This window comes from Pavona decussata, unplaced genomic scaffold, assembly GCF_977016875.1.
Source record: "Pavona decussata unplaced genomic scaffold, jaPavDecu1.1 SCAFFOLD_8, whole genome shotgun sequence".
NCBI classification, from domain to species: domain Eukaryota; kingdom Metazoa; phylum Cnidaria; class Anthozoa; order Scleractinia; family Agariciidae; genus Pavona; species Pavona decussata.
The window spans coordinates 1,378,984-1,397,500 of NW_028145431.1; the positions used below are offsets into that span (position 1 = coordinate 1,378,984).

Below are 18,517 nucleotides of genomic sequence, written 5' to 3' on the forward strand. Positions count from 1 at the left end.
TAGCCTTGAAAACACAACAAAACACACCGCGGGTAAGCTTTTTTCAGACTTAATAATATTTTTTTGTGGGAAAATTGTTGTCTAAATTTCGATTTAATTTTAACACCATACAAACTCTTATATCACGCTTGCATGTTGTCACATACGCTTTGGTGACCTGTGGGTGACCCGGGAGCAGGGTGAGAGCACTCGTCTCCCACCAATGTGGCCCGGGTTCGATTCCCGGAGTCGGCGTCATATGTGGGGTAAGTTTGTTGTTGGTTCTCGTTATTGCTCTGAGAGGTTTTTCGGCCGGGTACTCCGGTTTTCCCCTTTCCTCAAAAACCAACATTTCTAAATTCCAATTCGATTTGGAAAGTGTCCCCAATTAGTGCTCTGTGCTATATAAAACCATTGACACTTAAAAAAAAGTGATTTATTTATTTATCTCAGTAACTTACAGGTAAACTAAAGAGCGAGGGTGGTCACAAATCAAATCGTTCCAAGTTTCGCTCGGATGGTGACAAAGGAAAAAATATAAAAAATGCATGTAAAAGAAAATTCACTCTTGTGATACAGCAGTGAGAAGAGAAGCTAACTTCGGTTGACATCAGAGTAAAGTTGATTAGCAAGTAAGCACTAACGGTCGTTCAATAAAAGTAAGGGCATTTTAACATATACTTACCGTGGGTGTTGTCTTGTAAGATGCTAGAGATCTTTGGTCAAATCAAGCGGCCACTTGTGTCCTTTCTCTATTCCTTAGTCCAGTGGGCTATCATCGAGACGATTCTGCGATCAGTTAACGAAACGGGATCGGGACTGCAGTGACAGACGAAAAGCGTTGAGTTTGCAAGCCACTTCTTTGCTTTTTGTTATGCTGTACGTGCAAAACGGGTGTTGGTATTTGCCCTCCAGTTTTCCTCCTTCCACGAAACCAACATGGGATTTGACTATTACAGTTTTGGAAGTACGATGAAACCACGCTTAATACGGACACTCGTAATTACGGACAGTTTTCTCAGTCCCGCTCCATACAATTTCCTTAAAATTAACCCGCTTAATCATCTCGTTCCCAGGGCTTTTTCCTCAAGGGAAAATCCCTGGACAGTCTGTAATACGGACACTTTTTCTGGTCCCAACAGTGTCCGTAATAACGGGGATGGACTGTAATCCAATGAAGTACCATTGAACAAATACGTCAAATTCACCATCATATAAATCATTATCACCATCATCATGAAGAATGTAACCTTCACAAAACAAGGTGGCGAAAAACTTCATTAATACAACAATCACACCAAGAAAACAAAATAACAGGACGTTTATTTCCTTCTTACAGATAAGAAACTAAACACTGCAATTCGTACTGTATGAAGCGCTTAAGTTCGACTCCTTAAACGCCATGTAAAGGTATTTCACGCGTACTGTGCGCCATTGCATCACAAGTAGAATTTCTGAACACGCGCACAAAACAGCGCAACAGCGACCACTTGTTATTTACTTTAGCCCCCGACTGAAACGCACAATCTTGTTTTGTTAACGGCGGAGAGTCTTATCATTTTACATGAGCACATCGCAAAAGCTGTTGGTTATTTGATGTCACGATGACATCGAAATGTCGTTGTTTTATGTCCTTGTATACCATTGATTTCATCCGAAAATTACAATTACAACAAAACCACTTTAATAAAATATTTTAGAAGTAGAAAATACTGCATTGAGCTCATCTGATCGTTTTAATTTGTTATAAAAATAGGTTTCAAAAATAATATATAATTACTACAAGACTGTTAATTTCGCATTGCAATAGATGCCAAATCTGTAATATTTGCTGAGTACTTAAGGATCTATGAATGAGATCATGATGTATCGCTTCCCCCAAGTCACTGGTAAGCCCTCATGGTAGTGCGTGAGTCGACCGGGATGCATAAATGACCAGCCAATCCTTGTATCGGTTACTTGACAGTTATAGCGCAAAAATCTACAGCCTCCACCCTGTAAGAAAACCAAACAAAAGTCACACAACAACTAAGGGGAATTTGTGTGAAGAGGACCCACCTTGTTTGGGGTGGGGAGGGGGTTATCGAAGAAACCACCTGTCTCATGAACATTACCAGCAATTATTGGCTTTAAAATTTGGGTTGACGCAGAAATATTCAGCTAGCAAGAGTCAACATTGCTAGATAAACAAGAAAAGTGAGGTTTGAATCTCACTGTCATTTTTTGTTGCTGGATAGAGGGGTGGCTATGGAATAAAAACACCACCTTTTGAGGTTGAGGAAGGGGTGGGGTGGGGGGGGGGGGGGTGCACAGGCAGAGGCCACCATCTATTTTGTGGTTTGGTGGGCTGTGTAGTATTTTGACCACTTCCCTAAGAAATACTTATTACTCGAAAACAGCAGTCTGCCATAGCAAACGTCCCTAGCGGTGGGGAACAATGAGTGGCGGCTGTATTTGCAGCTATTTTTTAGCAATAATTTGAAAAACCAAAAGTCGCACTTTCACCAATGCAAAGCTAAAATCAATCAATAGTCCCGTTTTGTTAAAAGTAACTACACTCTTGGTCCCAAGAAGACTTTTGCACTGAAACTATTTGTTGGTGTCTTTCGGTACAAGTCTTACTGATGGATTTATTATTACGGATTTATTATTACGGACCAGGGTTAGGATGCAATCTGTGTACTTCCCACATCGAAGATACGCCGAGAGTTTCGAAGCTCCACGCCAAGTGGCTGCCGAAGCGTCTGTGCCAGGAAAATGTTGTGCCCACTGGATGGAAATGGATTGCAACTCGAAAAAATTGGCCAACGTTTTCAAGTTCTGCTGTTGTGTCAAGTAAAAATTGCTTAGAAATCAGTCGATCTTTTTGTGCTATACAAACATTTTGCTCTCGAGGCATGAAAGGTTTTTCACAATTTTCGAACAATTTCGACAAAACACCTTCAAAATCCCCGTGACATAATTCTTTAATACTAATCCTAGTCAACTCTCGCCTTGCGAACACCCTGACAATACGGACAGCAGCTAAATCCGCGGCAAAAATAAATTACAGACGTTTGACTGAAATAAATTCCTGCTCTTACGGACTCTCGCTATTAAGGGCACCAACTCGAAGTCGCGAGGGAGTCCGCAATAAAGGGAGTTGACTGTGTTCAGCTTGATTTTAGCCTGTGCAGCAAGCCTTTCCGTTTGTGCATGCGTTTTTCGCTGTTTGACCGCGCGAAAATTGGGACGAGAGCGAAAAAACCGGAGGGGGAGGATTCAAAGTACGGAATGCAAAACGCTTGCTCCGAAGGCAAGCTTGATTTCAGCACAGGTTACTTACTCCATGATCGATCCCTGGTCTGGTTAGAGCTATGTTTATGGTGTACGTTGAAGCGTCATGATGGGGTCTCAGATAATACTGTCTGCTAGGATCGTACTTGACTACAAAGTTCATGATAGATCTTGCCTGCACAAAAAGATAAAAATAAAGTGATTGGATTGTTTGGAGTGCAAAGCTAAGAAAACAAAAGAATTATACCAACACAGGGCACCCACTTACCTCAGAGAAGTAACCAGGGTAAAATCTGTTGTTTACAGGCACAATGTACTCTTTAAGAAAATGAAGCCATTCACGCTCATAGTTAATCTATAATCATACAAACAAATAATAAGAAAAAAAACTTGAAATGTAACATATACAGGGGGAGCAGGGATAGTACAGTGGTGAGAGCACTCGCCTCCCACTAATCTGGCCCGGGTTCGATTCCCGGACTCGGCGTCATATGTGGGCTGGGTTTGTTGTTGGTTCTTGTCCTTGCTCCAAGAGATTTTTCTCCTGGTACTCCAGTTTTCCCCTCTCCTCAAAAACATTTCCAAATTCCTATTAGATCTGGAGAGTGTCCCCAATCAGTGCTCCGCGCTAAATACATTGACTCTTAATTAATAAAATTGATTTTTCTATTGTCATTATTTTCTAAGAGATTACGTTTGCCCCCTCGATTCACAACGCTGTTTGTAAGAAGTACTTTGTAAATTACTAATCCATTATTTTTCAGATTTCCAAAACAACACATCTCAAGAAATCCAGTTTTGGATTAATCTACAAAATCCTTCCGAGAAACGGATTCTTGGATTTGAATATCCACTTTTGAATTCCCCCCCACCCCCCCCCCCCCCCCCCACCACCAAAACAAAAAAATTAAATTTGAAAACGGATCATAAAACCCGGATTTTTTGGCTTTTCCCAGACGAATACACCCATCATCATCATCATCATCATCATCATCATCATCATTACTCACCTGGTTCATGTGTATGTCATCAGTGGGTACATTCTCATATCCTCCTGATAAGCGTTTATCCTGAAAAAAATCCCAACAAACTTTTCATAGACTGATAAGTTACAAGAACACACAAGAAGCAGAAGAATGCTGTCAAAAGGCTCAAGTAATCAAAATGCACCTGCACTGTATAACAGCGAAAAAAAAAAATGATTTACCTCATGCTTCCCTCCAGACCATTCACCAAAATTTTCCATTTCCTAATAAAAACAAGTGAAGCAACAATAAAGATGTCATGAGAGGTGAAAGTCACTGTGGTTTGCAATGTTAGGTCAAATTAATCGTTCATCTCACGATTGCGTTACACGACGTTTCGACCAGTATACTGCCTAGTCTTCATCAGGTGCGACTTGTAATGATACACAGCCAGTCGACATCATGGCCTGATGAAGACCAGCAGTATTGCGGTTGAAACATCGCGATCTTCACATATGTAACACAATCGTGAGACCAACGATTAATTTTGAGCTATCAACAATAAAGACATCATTTATACCACAGAAGGTACGGGTGTTTGGAAGACTTTTCCTTGTACACAATTGGGGAGCAGGGATTGCGCAGTGGTGAGAGCACTTGCCTCCCACCAAGAGGCGGGTTCGATTCCTGGACTCGGCGTCATATGTGGGTTGAGTTTGTTGTTGGTTCTCGTCCTTGCTCCGTGAGGTTTTTCTCCGGGTACTCCGGTTTCCCCTCTCCTCAAAAATCAAAATTTCCAAATTTCAATTCGATCTTGAGAGTGTCCCCATACTGTAAACCGCATCTGATCATCTCGTCATGGAATTATGCGCTGTACAAATTTGCAATACCTCAATGAGATGACGGGCAAATGTTTCAGTCACAAGCGGGAACCAATAAACATCAGGACAAGGCTGGGAAGCAAAAAAATCATTCATGAAATTAATGAAACATATTATTAAAATAAATGCACAGCCTGGACAACCTGCAGTGGGTAGCCTGTGCTGAAACCAGGCACTTCTGACACAACTGATAACGATTATGGTTGGGGTCTAAAGGGTTAAATACAGTGGAAGCCGTTTAATATGGACACCAAATTAAAGTGTCTGCATTAAACAGTTCGATCAGATTGAAAGTCACGGACACATGTTTTATCGATGCTAAGACTAAAGCATACAATTTAAAAACAACAGAACAATGTTTAATGTCTTAACAGTAACTTAAGTTCAAACTGAAAAATCTCTACACTCATCAAAATTATGGAGCTGCAAATGTCAGTTATTCTTACCTCTTCAATAGTAACGCTAAGATTTAAGGTTTGACTATAATTTTCATGAATATACTTCTCCTCCCAGTCCTAAAACAAAGATTGAGACACCATAAAAAAAAAAAAACACCAATTAAATTCTGCATGTTATGCCAACTTCTCAAAACAACCAACCTACTGTTTAGTGCTTTTTAGATAAATTTTCATTTTTTTGGATCAGATCCATCTGATTTTAATCACATGGCCCTGTGATGTTTTGACTTTTTTGTGGTTCGTTTACTCTAAAAACAGGAATTATCACAAAATGGAAATGAATTGCAAAATATTGGTAAATATTGCACTTGTATCAGATTGATTTGAAAAAACTGGTATCAGCCCACTGTTCTTGGCATGCTTCTGCACGCCGGCATTTTCTTCCCAACTTATAATAGACTTCATCCCAATCTCCTACCAAGCAAAGTGACCCAGCCCTTGGTTCATACTACATCTGCTACATTCCCAACTACAAAAAAATTTACAAGACAATATTGAAAGCAATGAGTAACAAGTTTCACTAATAACAGAACTTTTTTATGATCTTCTGCACAGCTTTTAACACCTGTAACAGAGTAAGAGCTTACCACTTTGTTGTCAAATATTTCCCACAAATCATTGTGCAGGTTGTTTGTTCTGTAGTTATCGGTCTGAAGTAGACGCCCAAACTTGTCCAGATTTGTGGCGTACATAAAAATTCCCTGCAGTCAGATAGAAAAAACTCTCAGACAGTTCCATACCATTAGTATTAAACAGTACCAAACAAGTAAATAAAAAGAGCTTACATTAAGAGCGGTGACCCTTAACACCTTTTTAATGTCATGAATGATCTTGACTGTAGTAGGATCGTTTTACTCACCGCAAAACCAGGCTGGTATTATATGGGTGTAGGACAAGCTCTTTTGGGACTATTCCAGAATAATAGAAATAGGGATAGGTATTATTCATGTTCGTTTGGGACCCTGTTTTTGGAATGAACAGAATAGTATTCTGTGCAGTTCCAGTAAAAATCCATACCTGCCCCATGGAAGGTCAATGGAAATTCCTAGCAGGAGGGGGTTTTAAAAGTCAAAATTTTAGAAGTAAAGTATGAAGGTAAACTGAAATGTCCTGATGGGAGCATACTGGGGGGTTGCTAAACAAGAAACCCTCTGTGGCAGGAGTATGGAGTGTACATTCTGACGTCTATTCTGCAATCAGTGAACAGAATACAGCTTACTCAGAAAAAGAGGGCGAATTACATTCTTTTGGGAAGGTTTTCAGGTCAATGAGGACCAGCAGTCGTTTGTATATTCTGTTTTTCCTGAACTGGAATTTAAAATTGTCAGAATTGTCTTAAAAAATTACACCCTGAATGAAGATTTAGGATGTAAAAGTGTTACTTGACTCACCTTTTCCCTCAAGTTCTTGCACATAGCCATATCTGGGTCAAAGTGGTCAGGACCAAAAATTCCATTCATCTTGGGCAAGACTTGTTTGTGGATCAGATAGATTCCTGAAATGAAGGCCACATTCCACAAACCCCTAAACAAAACAAATACCAGACTTAATGCTCTGCTAAAAGTGGAAACTTGTCGAGAATACCTTTAATTAATGATTTAACTCTTTAACCCCTTAGTAATATCAAAGAACAATTTCTCCTAACTTTTCGTCTCCCCAGTAATTTCCTTATAAAAGTACTGGGGAGAATGTATATAAAAAAAATCAAGAAAATTTTCATTGGGTGATCATATCCTTAACTCTGACGACCTCAGGGGTTGAATAACCATTGATATTACAAGAAGAAATTTGATGCTGATCACAGTTAAGGCTTAAAGGGTTGACTAGTCATCAAACACTTTTATATATAAGGCAACAAAGAAGAATTTTCATTAGTTAAAAAAATTTCTCCAGTGGAATAACTGTGAATTTCAAAACAAAGAAACCATGAGGGAACAAAACGAAGCATTCATGATTGCAAATAACACTGACTCTCAGCTGCTTATCAATTTTGTTTGCAGACACCACAGGAAACAAATGTTTGGTTTATCAACAGAGTTGAGAACTAAAGGTAAATTGGCCACTGTAAAGAGATTCCAGTACTGATGTTTTGAGCGTTATCCCTTCATCTTTGAATTCGCTCTGATGAAGGGCTAACATACAGTGTATGAAAGAAACATCAGCACTAGAATCTCTTTACAGTGGCCAATTCACCTTTAGTTCTCAACTCTGTTGATAAACCAAACATTCATTTCTACTCCCCACCAACGCAGCACCGTATTCATAAACTAACCCCCGTAAGTACAGGAAATAAGTTTGCTTCAAAAGGTTGTTTTTGTGGGTAGCCAATCTATTGGTGCATTTTAATCCACTTTGCATTTGTCTTTAAATTTCTTCCAGGAAATTAATTTCTTTTTGTTGTAGCACACTGATTGAAAGCTGTATTTTTAAAATGCAATTTTGACTTGAATTCTGAACATCACAGTTTGCTTATTAAATTACAAGACACAGCAAAGCTGCTTTCCTTACCTTCTCTCACCCTGGACAATTGCAAGATAATCCCTTGATCGAGCATAGTATCCATCATCACCTACTGCTCCCCAGAAGTTTGACCAAAGTTTGCCTTCCCTGGTCATCACTGGTGTTAAGATAGGCCTGGAATTAAAGAAAAAGGTCAACAGACTCAGTCTAATTTGTTTCTCAGAGTTCCATACAAATATTTTCACCTTTAGAATGTGAATAACTTTGCTACTCAGTTACTTAATATCCCTGCAAAATAACTTGAACAACGGTAAGACCTTATTTGCTTCAATGCTTTGTTGCTCCATTACTGATCATGTGATGGTACTCTTACTAGCGAGTAGTCTCTTTTAGAATTGGTCATAGTCACGCAGACATCCATTCTTTACTTCCAAAAAGACATAGGAACAATTCTCCTAAGAATATCAAGTGGTTTGTAATGGGCAATTATTAGTATATACATGTACATGTAGAGCGAATAAGGTTTATTGAACGACTGGATACCTAAAGGGCCATTCACATTTTAGGTATTTATAAATTTTTCCTGTTTGGGTTACAGTCAATGGGCAGATTTAGTTTTTTTTTTTTTTTTTTTTGGGGGGGGGGGGGGGTATGGTGGGGCAAGGCAGCTGCACTCCCCTTTTTCTTTGTATTTTTAAAAAAATTTTGTAACCGTATTTCAAGTATCCTACAATCAATCGTTAAAAAAAAATCCTCTTACAGTCTGTATTCCAAAGCCTTATAAACAGCTTTTGGTTCCAAATGCTCCCAGAATGCTGTAAAGTATAATCTCCATGAATGTGAATTTTTCACCACAGCTTCTTGAGCTACCTCTTTGTGAATTTTCTAAATCTGCCACTGACATTTCCCTCATTCTTAGCATTCAGTTATGTGGCCTTTAATTCATTTGTGAAATTTGATTGTACAAAATGGGTTTTTTTTATCATCCGAAAAATCACCTGTTTTGCTTGATAAGAAATTTCAGTGTATTCTTGTTTGTGAGAACAACAGAACCATCAACTGAAAAATGGTAATCACATTTCTTCTCTTGACACATCTCACTGGTAAAAGAAACAAAAAACAGTGAGGTACATGTATTAGTAAATTAATAACAACACTCTTAAGAACTCTTACTAACAATTTTTTCTTTTGACAGATCTGGTTATCTTGATGAGACATTTTACTATTTAGTATGTAACATTACCTATTGCTTGCATGCAAACTCATAATAATAATAATAATAATAATAATAATAATAATAATAATAATAATAATAATAATAACATCTTGAATTTGCGAATGGGACAATAACATCTTGAATTTGCGAACGGGACTTTGAGCGTGATGCTCAACGAGTTTGCCTACAAATTCTAAAGGTCTCTGAAGAGTCTCTTGGCCGAGACGAAACGCCGCGTCAGACTAGCCACGAACAATTCACGTCAAGTATTTGACAATTTTTCAATTCTTTATTGTATAATAATAATAATAATAATAATAATAATAATAATAATAATAATAATAAAACTGGTTGACGTTTGAGCATTTCAGTGCACATGTCATTGAAAGGCACAATGTGAAAATCAACAATTTAACAAAACAAGTCTTACATAGCCTTGTTTCTGGCCAGGTACTCTGGTAAATTATCTTCAGGTTGCAGCACAGTGACAGAGTTAAACTGACTCTTGATTTCATCTGTCAACCATTCTGTGATTTGAGACTTGTGGTAAGGAACCTGAAAAGAAAATGATTTTCCTGTTATGTTACTGTATGCATACCACACTGTACTTGTCATCGCACAGTCATGTGGCTGTATCCACAGCAGACCGTACTGTGGCCATCATACAAACAAGTGACTGTAACATTCCCCACTGACAGTAAACTTTTGTCTAGCTATCACAAAGTCCTGTAATAAACACACTGCACTTGCCATCGCATAGTCACATGACTGTATCCATAGCAGGTTGTACAGTGACCATCACACAATCAAGTGATTGTAAAATATATTCCTCATCTGACAGTTAACTTTTATCTAGCTATCACAAAGTCCTATGCAATACTTGTCTGACCTATACCTGTGCATGACTGTATACAAACTGCAAGGTGCTATTAATCATACAGTACACACCACAATATACTAGACACCAGTTATGTGCTGCACATTAACATCCTGCACATGAACATCCCGTTCAAGCCTGAATTTTTTTCAGGCTTCCTTTTTGCAAGTGCTTAAGTTGCATAGTAACTGCATGGATCTTTCTTCTATTTGATCTTTCATCCGCAGTTCAAAATATATGTTTAATATATTTACATTTATTTTTACATTAATGTATTACACTGCACTGGTCAATGCACTTTAAACAAAAACAAAAAATGGAGAATGAATTAATTAAGGCTTACTATTCCTACTTAAGATCATTCTCAACTATATGTTTTGTCAAAAGTTTTCCAGACGCTTGTCTAATCTTGCTAACAAAGCTGGCTGCTAAATCCAATAAGTTACATTGACTGGTCCCTACACTGTATAACTCGATTACAGTTTCTCGCTCACTCCTTGACTTAAAACCCATCCAGTGCAGTACATGTACATTGAAATTTCTTGAATCCAAAACTAACTGTTTTAAGATCTAGCGAAATAGATGTTTGTCCAAGACCAAATTATTCCAAGTTAAAGATTCCCCCCTCCCCCAGGGGTGACAGGGGTGATTGTCGGAAATTTGAAAAGAACCCCTAAAAGGTACCAGAACTATGTTTTGTGGGCATGGTCCGAACAATTTTTTTTTACCCCTAAGAGGTACCAACTCTAAAACAATACACTAACTGACGAATGACTGACATTTACTTCCTCTCATATTTTTTGGCTCAATACCCTAAAAGGTACCACCACACCTCTGATGGAAGTCATTTTAGATTTTAACACCCTAAGGGGAACCAAACCACTAATTTTAACCCTAAAAAGGTACGACGATCACACCCATCACTTTTATGTGCCGCCCCCGCCTGATAGTCTCTTCTACTGTTTTGTCCAGGGTTTAACTTGTAAGAATATTTTATTAAGGACGGTGCCTAATAATACCAAGTATTTTTGTGTGGTTAATGACTATGTGGGTAAAGCAGATCTTAGTGAGGCCTATTGGAACCCAAAAAGAAAATTTGGGAAAAAAGCACCAAAATATAAAGCAATGTATGAGATTTTTTTCCCAAATTGAAGCTTAATTTTCGCTGAAAAATGCATGGTTACCCCCAATTCCTTTTGAAATACCAAAGGCATTTGGTATGTTTTGCTTTCTCTGCATAGTTTTAAATCTCGCAAAAATATTCCTGTATTAGTAGGCACCACCCATAGGAAACCCGAGTATCTCGAGATGCGCAGAATGTATGCGCAGTGACAATATTAGGCACCGTCCTTAAGATCATAACAAATTGTACATACATTGTTGTGGATTAAGAGGTCAATTCGTTTTTTAGGGTAATCCTGCTGCATCATTCTCCTCAAGAATTCTGGGATGAAAGGTGTTGGTTTTTCAATAAAGAATCCCACTAGGATTTTAGGGTATTCCTCTTCCTAAAGTAGGAGACACCAAAGTACAAAATTAATATTAAATTAATGGGAAATCAGTGTTTGTACCATAACACCCACACCCACTTTTATACTTCTTTGACAACAAAACATTTAACTCCTGTCAAAAATAATTAAAAACGCGTACCTTAAGATGATCCAAAGAAATTAAATCGTCAGAACATACTGTGCAGCCATCTTTGAAATTCCATTTACCAGGCAGATAGTTACCCAGGTAATTTAAAAACAACTGAAAAATACACAAACAAATGGTAAGTTAACCAGTCATATTATTGATACTGAATACGTACTGTCTGACAGAACCTTGCATTGCTGCAGTAATGAGCAAAATACATGTTCAAACTACATGTAAGTTGCCGAATACCTTGCTAGCACCATTTCCATGAGCCACCAAGGGCTCAGTGCCATATTCATTGTTTACAAGCCAAGCCTTGTCACTATCAAACTTGATCTCCACCTCATCTGAAAAAAAAAAAACAAAAAAAACAAAGCACACAAATACATTAAATTGGATATTAAATATGGACATTTCAAATTAATAAATCCAAAATCAGACAATGTTTGTTTTTCTTGGAATAATATAAGAGCTCTGGGCAGGATAGGCTCGATTACCAGCTGCTGTTCGGGAAAATGAACCCTCGCTCTTGCTGGACCCGAGGGAGCGGCGGAAATCAAGCCTATGGGCAGGAATGTCTGATCACATTAAGTGACTTGACATGTGTTCCTTTTTTTGTGTAAAACTCAACTTTTGCACATATAGTAACCTATAATTTTAATTATTTACTACATATATTTATTTTCTTTGACTGAGTGACATCACACACACTCTCAAACTTCTATTAATACCTTGTGCTCCATTCAAGTTCATGAAGATCTCTGCTCTGTGATCCAACTTCAGTTTTAGCTTATCCTAAAGACAAGATAATCCATTAATCAAATTTGTCTAGAATAATTTCACAGATCAATAACCAAGAGACTATCTTTCTGACACAAGAACCAGTCTGTATACATGCCAAACTAGGACTAGTCTCCCCGGCAGACGTTCCGTTGGCTCGTTATGCAATCTTTCCTCCCCAATGAGCTTGTCAGGGAGGAAAGATTGTGTGACCAGCCAAAAGAATGTCTGCAAGGGCGGCTAAACTTGAACAAATTCAAAGAAATTTGGACGTTAAAGCTAAATATAACTCATAATAATTATGACCATTTTCCACTGGGCCCCTTAATTTGTTCTAACTCTTTTGAGGGAGTCTGAAATTTTGACTCACTCTTTTCTTCTTGTCCAAATATATCTTGGTGTAATACAGCTGGTCATCCTCTACATCATCAATGGCGTGATCTGCTACAACTTGGTGAAAGACTGAGGCATAACCAATGAAACCTGATAGAAAAAAACAACAAAAATATAACACAGTTGCCTGTGACTTAAGCCCTAACAGTGATCAGCATCAAATTTCTCCTTGTAATATCAACGCTTATTCAACCCCTGAGGTTGTGAGAATTAAGGATATGATCACCCAAGGTGAATCTTTTAAAACATATTAAATAATAAATTACTTATCCCCAGTATTTTTACAAGAAATGTATGAGGAGAATTTGTTCTTTGAAATAAAGGGTTAAAGGGTTAAGTGATTAGCATATTAATCAGTGAAATTATCTGGCAAGACACAGCATTGCACATACCTCCTGAACAAAGGTATTTCTTTCCATGTGAAACCTCTGGGTACTGGTCCTGTTATAAAAAAAAATAATTAAAATAATTACTTATGGTATTTAAATAAAGAATCTCAGTGTTTCATCTGAATATTGAGGGAGGCTTTTTTGTCTGTTTAGTACAGTATTTGGGACCAGGATTGGTGCAGTGGTAAGCTAAGGGTACCGGTTGTGTACCTCCCATATTGTCGTATTTATCAATTTCAGACTTGACTAGTAAGTACAAGTTAGAATGCTCAATCTTGTATGTGTACTCAGATTTGAAGGTCACTATTTATTTTACGTAATGTTTAAAACACAAGTGCCCAGCAGTGTTTTATTGGGATTTAAAACCACAAGGCGCAGCCGAGTGGTTCTAGACCCGATAAAACATGTGCTGCGAGTTTTTTGGAACGGCTTCAAAAAACATTCCTGGAAAAACGTGTGTCAAGAGAGTTCATAACAATGATGCTTTTGTGAATGTTGGCATACGAGAAAACTTTAAACACTACATACTTATAAGAGGAGGTTTTATCGGGTTTAAAAACCACTGCACGTGATGTTTTATCGACCATTTGATAGGTCAATGGGCTTTTGAATTATTAATGAGTTTTTGAATGAAACACAAAAGTTGTTTGACTTGCCTTCAGCCACCTGTCTGGCCAGCAGAATCCTTCGGCAGAGAAGACCATGTTAGCTTCAAAATCCAGAAACTTTTTCAGAAATGCTTGAGGGTCTGCTAGCAAGATCAGGTCGTAACTGTGGAAATTGAAATCATAAAGAATATAAGATAATGAGAATGATGTATTATTGAGTAATGACACAGGCAAACTCGGAAAAAGAAATCTCGAGTGTTCCTATCAGGAGTGGAACCTAAGACCTTTCGATTACTAGTTTAGATGCTCTACCACTGAGCTACAGGAGACTTGTGAGAGCTAAGGCCATTAAACTAGGTTCATGGGAAAAACATCATGCATACTGCTAGGATTGGAATGTCGATGAGTGGCATGTGCACAATGAAAAAAAATGTGATGTCATATTTTAAGCCTGGTGAACAAATGAGAATGAGGTATTATTCAGTAATGACACAAGCAAACTCGGAAAAAGAAATTCTGAGTGCTCCTATCAGAGGATGAACCTAAGACCTTCCGATAACTAGTTGGGATGCTCTACCACTGAGCTACAGGAGACTCGTGGGAGCTAACTAATAATAACTTATTACAACCAGCCTTTCATAACAATGGCATGGCAGTCAGAAGTGCAATGCAGATTTGGGAATCTTTAAGTCTCATTGTGTAGATGATCTGATAAAAGAATGATTCACAACAATTTCATGGTTTACCTGTCCACAAACATAAGCACAAGATCACTTTCATTCTTGTGAAGTTCTGTTTCCTTTTTAAGGATGTTGATTTTGTGTCCACCACCAGGGTAACGCGTAACATCCCCACCACGCCATTCCTCGCCCATCCCAAGCACCTACAATGCACAATGTATTATCAATAGACAGTGAGTGAATAGATACATCTCAGAGAAGTGAGCCTTTATTTAAAGTCAGTCTACATTTGTTTGCAATGTCCTGCATTGGATGGAATCTTGAAGATTCCTCTGGAAATCTTTTCAAAAAAGATGCATTAACTGGAAAAAAAATCAAAATACTTAATGGGAAACAATAATTATTGTAAGTTATTTTTGAAATACAGTACTTTAATGCTGTAAGGTAGAGGAAAATTCATAGCTTTATACCGTCAATAAACTAGCCGAGGGAAATTTCTACGGAAACTCTGAAATCTTGCTGGCAGTGTTTAAAACTGACATGTGCAAATTTTAAAACTTCATTCAACTCTCAAAACCACTGGCCAAGTATGATACAGATTGCCTGTAAGGTATTTAAACCAACCTATACATATATGGCTGTCCTTTTGCTTTGGAGAAGCCAGTCCAGAAGGAGGTCACTGGTCATCATAAATTTAATCAATTAAGTCACCCATTCCTACAGTACTTTGAACGGTGTAAGGAAAGTTCCTTGGAGATGCGTGACACTTGAAAATGTTATCGGATAGAATTGATTTAAAAGTAAATATCAAAAAGTGGTTTTGAAAAAAAAAAAAAAAAAAAAAAACAGACATTGCGGGTATATCACCCTTCTTCAGTGTGGAGAAAACTCTAACCAGCCTGTCATCTTCACTGTAAAATTTTGCAAGCCAGCCACTAATGACAGCTCTGCCTGGGGTGAGGGGGGAGAAAGACCCTGCTTGCTATGGCTTTGAACCTGGATTACTTTCTTTTTAACATTCAAGCAAATGTCAGGAAAGTTGTGACTTTTTACAGAAATTTACTTCAGTTGGTAACAATTTGATGTGGTTGGTTAGCTTTTATCTAATTTGATGTTATCATGGCAATCAATTTATGACAGCCAGTTTTTCCAGAAAATATAATTATATTTTTCGAATAAATAAAATGCACTTAAATCGTCTAAAGCTCATAATAATTATTAGACGTATTCTTCTCTTGGTTTTGATTACTTTTTGTTCAAGTTGCGCCGTTTACTAAAGTCTTGAGGAAATCCAGGAATCCAAGATGGCCACCTTTTAGCAATTGCGACATAATTGTTAAAACATCACGTATGACTTCCTGACACAGGATTCAAAAGGAAACATCTTTGGACATACTAAAAACAGATGCTTTTGTGACAATTTTGATTGACAATCTCTCTAAGATGGCCAATTGGACACTTCTCAAAGGTGTACTCTTCTCTTAAAGAGGTACCATGTATCTCTATTGAGTGAACACACCCTTCAAGATAAACACCTCTCTGCACACCCCCCTAAAGGGGGACATCCCTTGTAGATGGGGCACCCCTCTAAAGGGGAAATCCTCTAATAAAAGCAAGCGCCACTTTACAATGGATATCACTTATCAGCCTTATAAGTAAATCCCTTTCTTAGGTAGACACCCAGGCTCTCTAACAAATTATGGACACCTCTCTAAGCTGGCATGATGACCGTTAAATTGGACACCAATAAATTATACAGCTTTCCAAGGTATACAACCTACCAGGGTGGACCTCTGCATTATTGTTGTCCTCTAACAAAGGCAATGATGATACAGACACCCAGATTTGTAAGGTGGACACCCTTCTTGGCTGGACATCTTTTTTACGGTACAAGCCACCTACAGTTGAAAATCTCTCTAAGAGACTTACCCTTTGAGTAGGGTACCTCTCAAAGATGGACTGCTCTATGGTTAAGTCAACAAAGGTCCCCAATTGCAGTTCTTTGAGAAGGATTTGATTGCCAGAAGAAATTATATATATCAGAGGTGGCCGAGCCTTTTTGAAACATGGGGGGGGGGGGGGGGGGACTTATCTTTCACCCAGCCATGCACATACCCCTACTCAAATTTTTCAAAATGCCCTTTGGGTTGTTCTTGGCGTAATCAATTTGTGACAATGCATCAGTAGGCCATTGTTCAGGTGGTCCTACTTTATGGTAATTCTCAGGTAGTTCTTGAATTGTCCGAGGGCAGAAAATGTGCGCTCTGAAGTTGCGGATGCTACTGGTAACGTCAAATACATCCATAAGAGTTTGTGTACATCTCCTAACAGTGTTTTGGTGACAGGAGTTTTGTTGAAAGCTTTGCACATGGTCCGTATATTTGTAACCTGACGTACTTTGGGTAGCGCAGTTCTCACTACATCAAACATTTTACAACATATCATTTCACCAAGCACGATGCTGGTAAAACCATTTGTGAAAAGATCACAAGATTGAATAGTTTGCTAATTTTTATGCTGCGCAAGCGATACTTTCGGCACCAAAACATGAAGCCCCCCCTGCTCTGCCACCTATGTACATTTATTTATAGACTACTATTTCAGCTTCTTTGTTTGAAAGTTCCAAGAGAGATGAATATACAGAAAATACAAAGTATTAAATACTAAGTTTTTCGTATCTTTGATTGTGCATGACCCTTATAACTCAATTTTAATTTTAATGTTTTAAATTTGGCTTCTAAGTTATAAGGGGTCATGCATAATCAAAGATACAAAAAAACTTAATACGTAATGAAAGATAAAATAGTTCCCCAGAAAACCATATAAAGGGGACTTACAAAGTGGAAAAGACTGTGACAAATGGCACGTTTCTTCTGCACAGTGGGGCTATTCTTTGATCAATGATTCCTTTGTAACATGACATGTGATACAAGCAGTAAACTCCCTGTCGACGTGTACGTCTGAATCACCTGGTGTTTTCGTTTGAAAAAACCCTTTTCAAACATTCAAGAGAAAGACTTATTATTAAGTCTTATTTTCCCACGGTTATCACCAACTTACAGGATTGTTGCAATCGAACGATTTCGCGAAATCAAATATATATATTCTTTGCGTGTGTTTTAGACTGATTAATTTTGAGATTTTAATCGATCTGCAAAGAGATACGATGTTTGACAGTATCTAAAAGACTGACACGGAATACAAAGTTGCACTGAGGAATCTAAAGTAAGTCAGTTTTGTTTACAATCGGTGAAAAAATTGAACGAACAAAGATGCAAATGCGATATAAACAAAGACACGTGTGATTTACATGTTCGATTGAGCTGAAATTGACAACTGAAATTTATCTAACGTATTTCACAAATTCGACGAAACACAAACCTCTTTTTTTATTGATAGATGTGGTATAAGGTTAAATTAAGCATACTCTCCACAACAAAATAAATTTCTACCATAGAACCAGAATATAACTTGAGCTTAAGCGTATTAAAAGTCTTGACCCGTTATACGTAAGCTGAAACAGAAAACGGTTCGCGTGCATGAGGTACATGAATAATTAAAAAATACCTTCACATCAATGTTGTTGGCCTTCGCTGATCTCTTAAATCTTTTATAGCCATCTGTTTCGTCTGTTGCCACCGTTATGGCAAGCAGTCTCAGCTCAGGAGCTCTTAATTCTTCTGATCCAACGCCGCTCAAACCTAGAGGAGAAGATCGAGACAAAATATGTCACACATCAACAGACGAAATTTCTTCCAAAGTTACGGGAAATTTTTTTCGCTGTAGCCAATGATCTTACCCGGTTGCGCTTTGCAAACATCAGCGAGAAGAACAGTGGCGAAAGCTACAAATATCCAGCCAACACAGCGTAGAACACGCTCGGTCATTCTTCTCGCAACCACAACACAATCGTGTAT

General features: G+C 38.0%; 1 protein-coding gene across 1 annotated transcript in view; it reads right to left on the bottom strand.

The window, feature by feature from the left end:
* Positions 1-1,285: 1,285 nt before the first annotated feature.
* The window catches only part of LOC146488793 (multifunctional procollagen lysine hydroxylase and glycosyltransferase LH3-like), a 17,271-nt gene continuing 39 nt past the window's right edge, over positions 1,286-18,517 (bottom strand). Inside the window, exons 1-22 of the mRNA XM_085113731.1 lie at positions 18,400-18,517; positions 18,168-18,301; positions 14,667-14,803; positions 13,969-14,083; positions 13,316-13,364; positions 12,901-13,013; positions 12,482-12,545; positions 12,000-12,097; positions 11,763-11,864; positions 11,489-11,620; positions 9,666-9,790; positions 9,018-9,119; positions 8,068-8,193; positions 6,951-7,083; positions 6,147-6,260; positions 5,548-5,616; positions 5,111-5,173; positions 4,463-4,504; positions 4,266-4,325; positions 3,524-3,610; positions 3,305-3,430; positions 1,286-1,974 (exon numbers count right to left, since the gene is read on the bottom strand). The exon at positions 18,400-18,517 is cut by the window's right edge and continues 39 nt beyond it. Coding sequence (XP_084969857.1) covers positions 1,819-1,974; positions 3,305-3,430; positions 3,524-3,610; positions 4,266-4,325; positions 4,463-4,504; positions 5,111-5,173; positions 5,548-5,616; positions 6,147-6,260; positions 6,951-7,083; positions 8,068-8,193; positions 9,018-9,119; positions 9,666-9,790; positions 11,489-11,620; positions 11,763-11,864; positions 12,000-12,097; positions 12,482-12,545; positions 12,901-13,013; positions 13,316-13,364; positions 13,969-14,083; positions 14,667-14,803; positions 18,168-18,301; positions 18,400-18,487 — 2,235 coding nt within the window. The 5' untranslated portion in view covers positions 18,488-18,517 and the 3' untranslated portion in view covers positions 1,286-1,818. The remainder of the gene's footprint in view (positions 1,975-3,304; positions 3,431-3,523; positions 3,611-4,265; positions 4,326-4,462; positions 4,505-5,110; positions 5,174-5,547; positions 5,617-6,146; positions 6,261-6,950; positions 7,084-8,067; positions 8,194-9,017; positions 9,120-9,665; positions 9,791-11,488; positions 11,621-11,762; positions 11,865-11,999; positions 12,098-12,481; positions 12,546-12,900; positions 13,014-13,315; positions 13,365-13,968; positions 14,084-14,666; positions 14,804-18,167; positions 18,302-18,399) is intronic.